The following is a 1,455-nucleotide window of genomic DNA, read 5'->3' on the forward strand; positions in this document are numbered from 1 at the left end:
AAGTAAGCTTGCGGGGACCTTTTTGGGTTGCTTTGGTTTCCTGGCCATAAAAAACAAAAAACTTTCTTTTTTTTAACATTATCAGGTATTGCATATATCGAATTAAGGAAGTGGCAAAAACACAGAAGTAAACCTTTCTCCAATTTTAGTGTGTGTATATCAAATTTTACTATAAATTTAATCTCATCCCCATCTCACCGGAATTTTTTTCTACCAGTGATAGAAACCCAAAATATAATTTTTTATTTTTTTTTTATTTCATTAAACCCGCATGAAATTTGCATCTACACAAAGTTTAAAATTCTCGGGATGTCCATGTGGAAGACCTCCATGATAACCAAATAACATATATATCTCTTACACATATTTTTTTTCTTTTTACCTGCTCAGTAAATTTTGGTCAATGGATTAAAATCTTGATGATGATATGAAATGAATAACTTTTATTTATTTACGAAAAGGTTTAATTACAATCCCCCTTTTGAGGGGAAAAACCTTATTTATTTAACTTTTTTTTCTAAAAGGAAGAATTTCTTTTGGGGTCCCAGTTGTCTCTTTTAGGTTCCATTCGAAATCCCCTTTGAAAACCCCTGCTGCACACTGGAGTGAACGTAAACCTTTCCCCCTCTCCCTTTAAGCTCACCTTCTGTTGGTTCCTAAATTCATATCTGAAATAGAGAGAGTTATAACTAAACTGACAAAAAAAAGGGGGGAGAAAATCTAAATTGCTTTTCCTTTCCTTACACTCTGTGGAGAAGCATTCTAAAATAGGAAAAATCGTATATAATTAAGATGTAACTTCATTTTCTTTTAAAATGAAATTATTTTAAAAGTAAAAAGACTCTACCGGCTGGAAAACAAAGAAAAAGAGACAGTAAACAGCAGGAAGTAAATTGCTGTTTAATAAAGAGTTTCTCTCCATGAATACTGGGGTTTATATGCAAAAATCAACTTCAAAATATGTTTCAGAACAAACCACTAACAAATGACAACAGCCTTACCTGTGATGTCTAAAAAATATGTAATCTCTCTGGTTGTGGAAGGTGCACACTCTCCGGCCCTTAAACTCCGGGTCGTAATGGAATATCGCTCCTAGCATGCGTCCAACAACGCGTCCCAGCCGGGTCGTGAAGTTGTTCAATATCACCTCAGGTCTGCAGAGAAAAAAAGTCAGGACAAGTCTCCTAAAAATCAGACACAAAATTACATTTGCTTCCACACCACCAAAATAACATACACAAATATTTCTTTTTATGTACAACCTTAAATCTTGCTCTTTGCTGACAGCATACCTATGATCAGTATCTCCTATGTAATGCTTCTTAGCCACGGATTTACCCATGCGAGTATTGCTGACCCTGAAGAGTGCTGTTGGCCCTTCCGGCAAGTGAATCAAGAGCAGACCATCTAGGAAAAAGACGACCTTTATGAAAATTCTTTCCTAATGATATTATT

At 35.1% G+C, this 1,455-nt stretch overlaps 1 protein-coding gene across 1 annotated transcript in view; it reads right to left on the reverse strand.

Annotated features, from left to right (window-relative positions):
* Positions 1-1,455, reverse strand: part of LOC119585581 (ribosome production factor 1-like) — a gene marked incomplete at its 3' end in the record, with an annotated part of 12,063 nt that overhangs the window by 1,782 nt on the left and 8,826 nt on the right. Inside the window, 2 exon segments of the mRNA XM_037934249.1 lie at positions 1,002-1,154; positions 1,293-1,407. Of these exon segments, the coding sequence (XP_037790177.1) occupies positions 1,002-1,154; positions 1,293-1,407 (268 nt within the window).

Source organism: Penaeus monodon, chromosome 20, assembly GCF_015228065.2.
Source record: "Penaeus monodon isolate SGIC_2016 chromosome 20, NSTDA_Pmon_1, whole genome shotgun sequence".
Taxonomy (NCBI): domain Eukaryota; kingdom Metazoa; phylum Arthropoda; class Malacostraca; order Decapoda; family Penaeidae; genus Penaeus; species Penaeus monodon.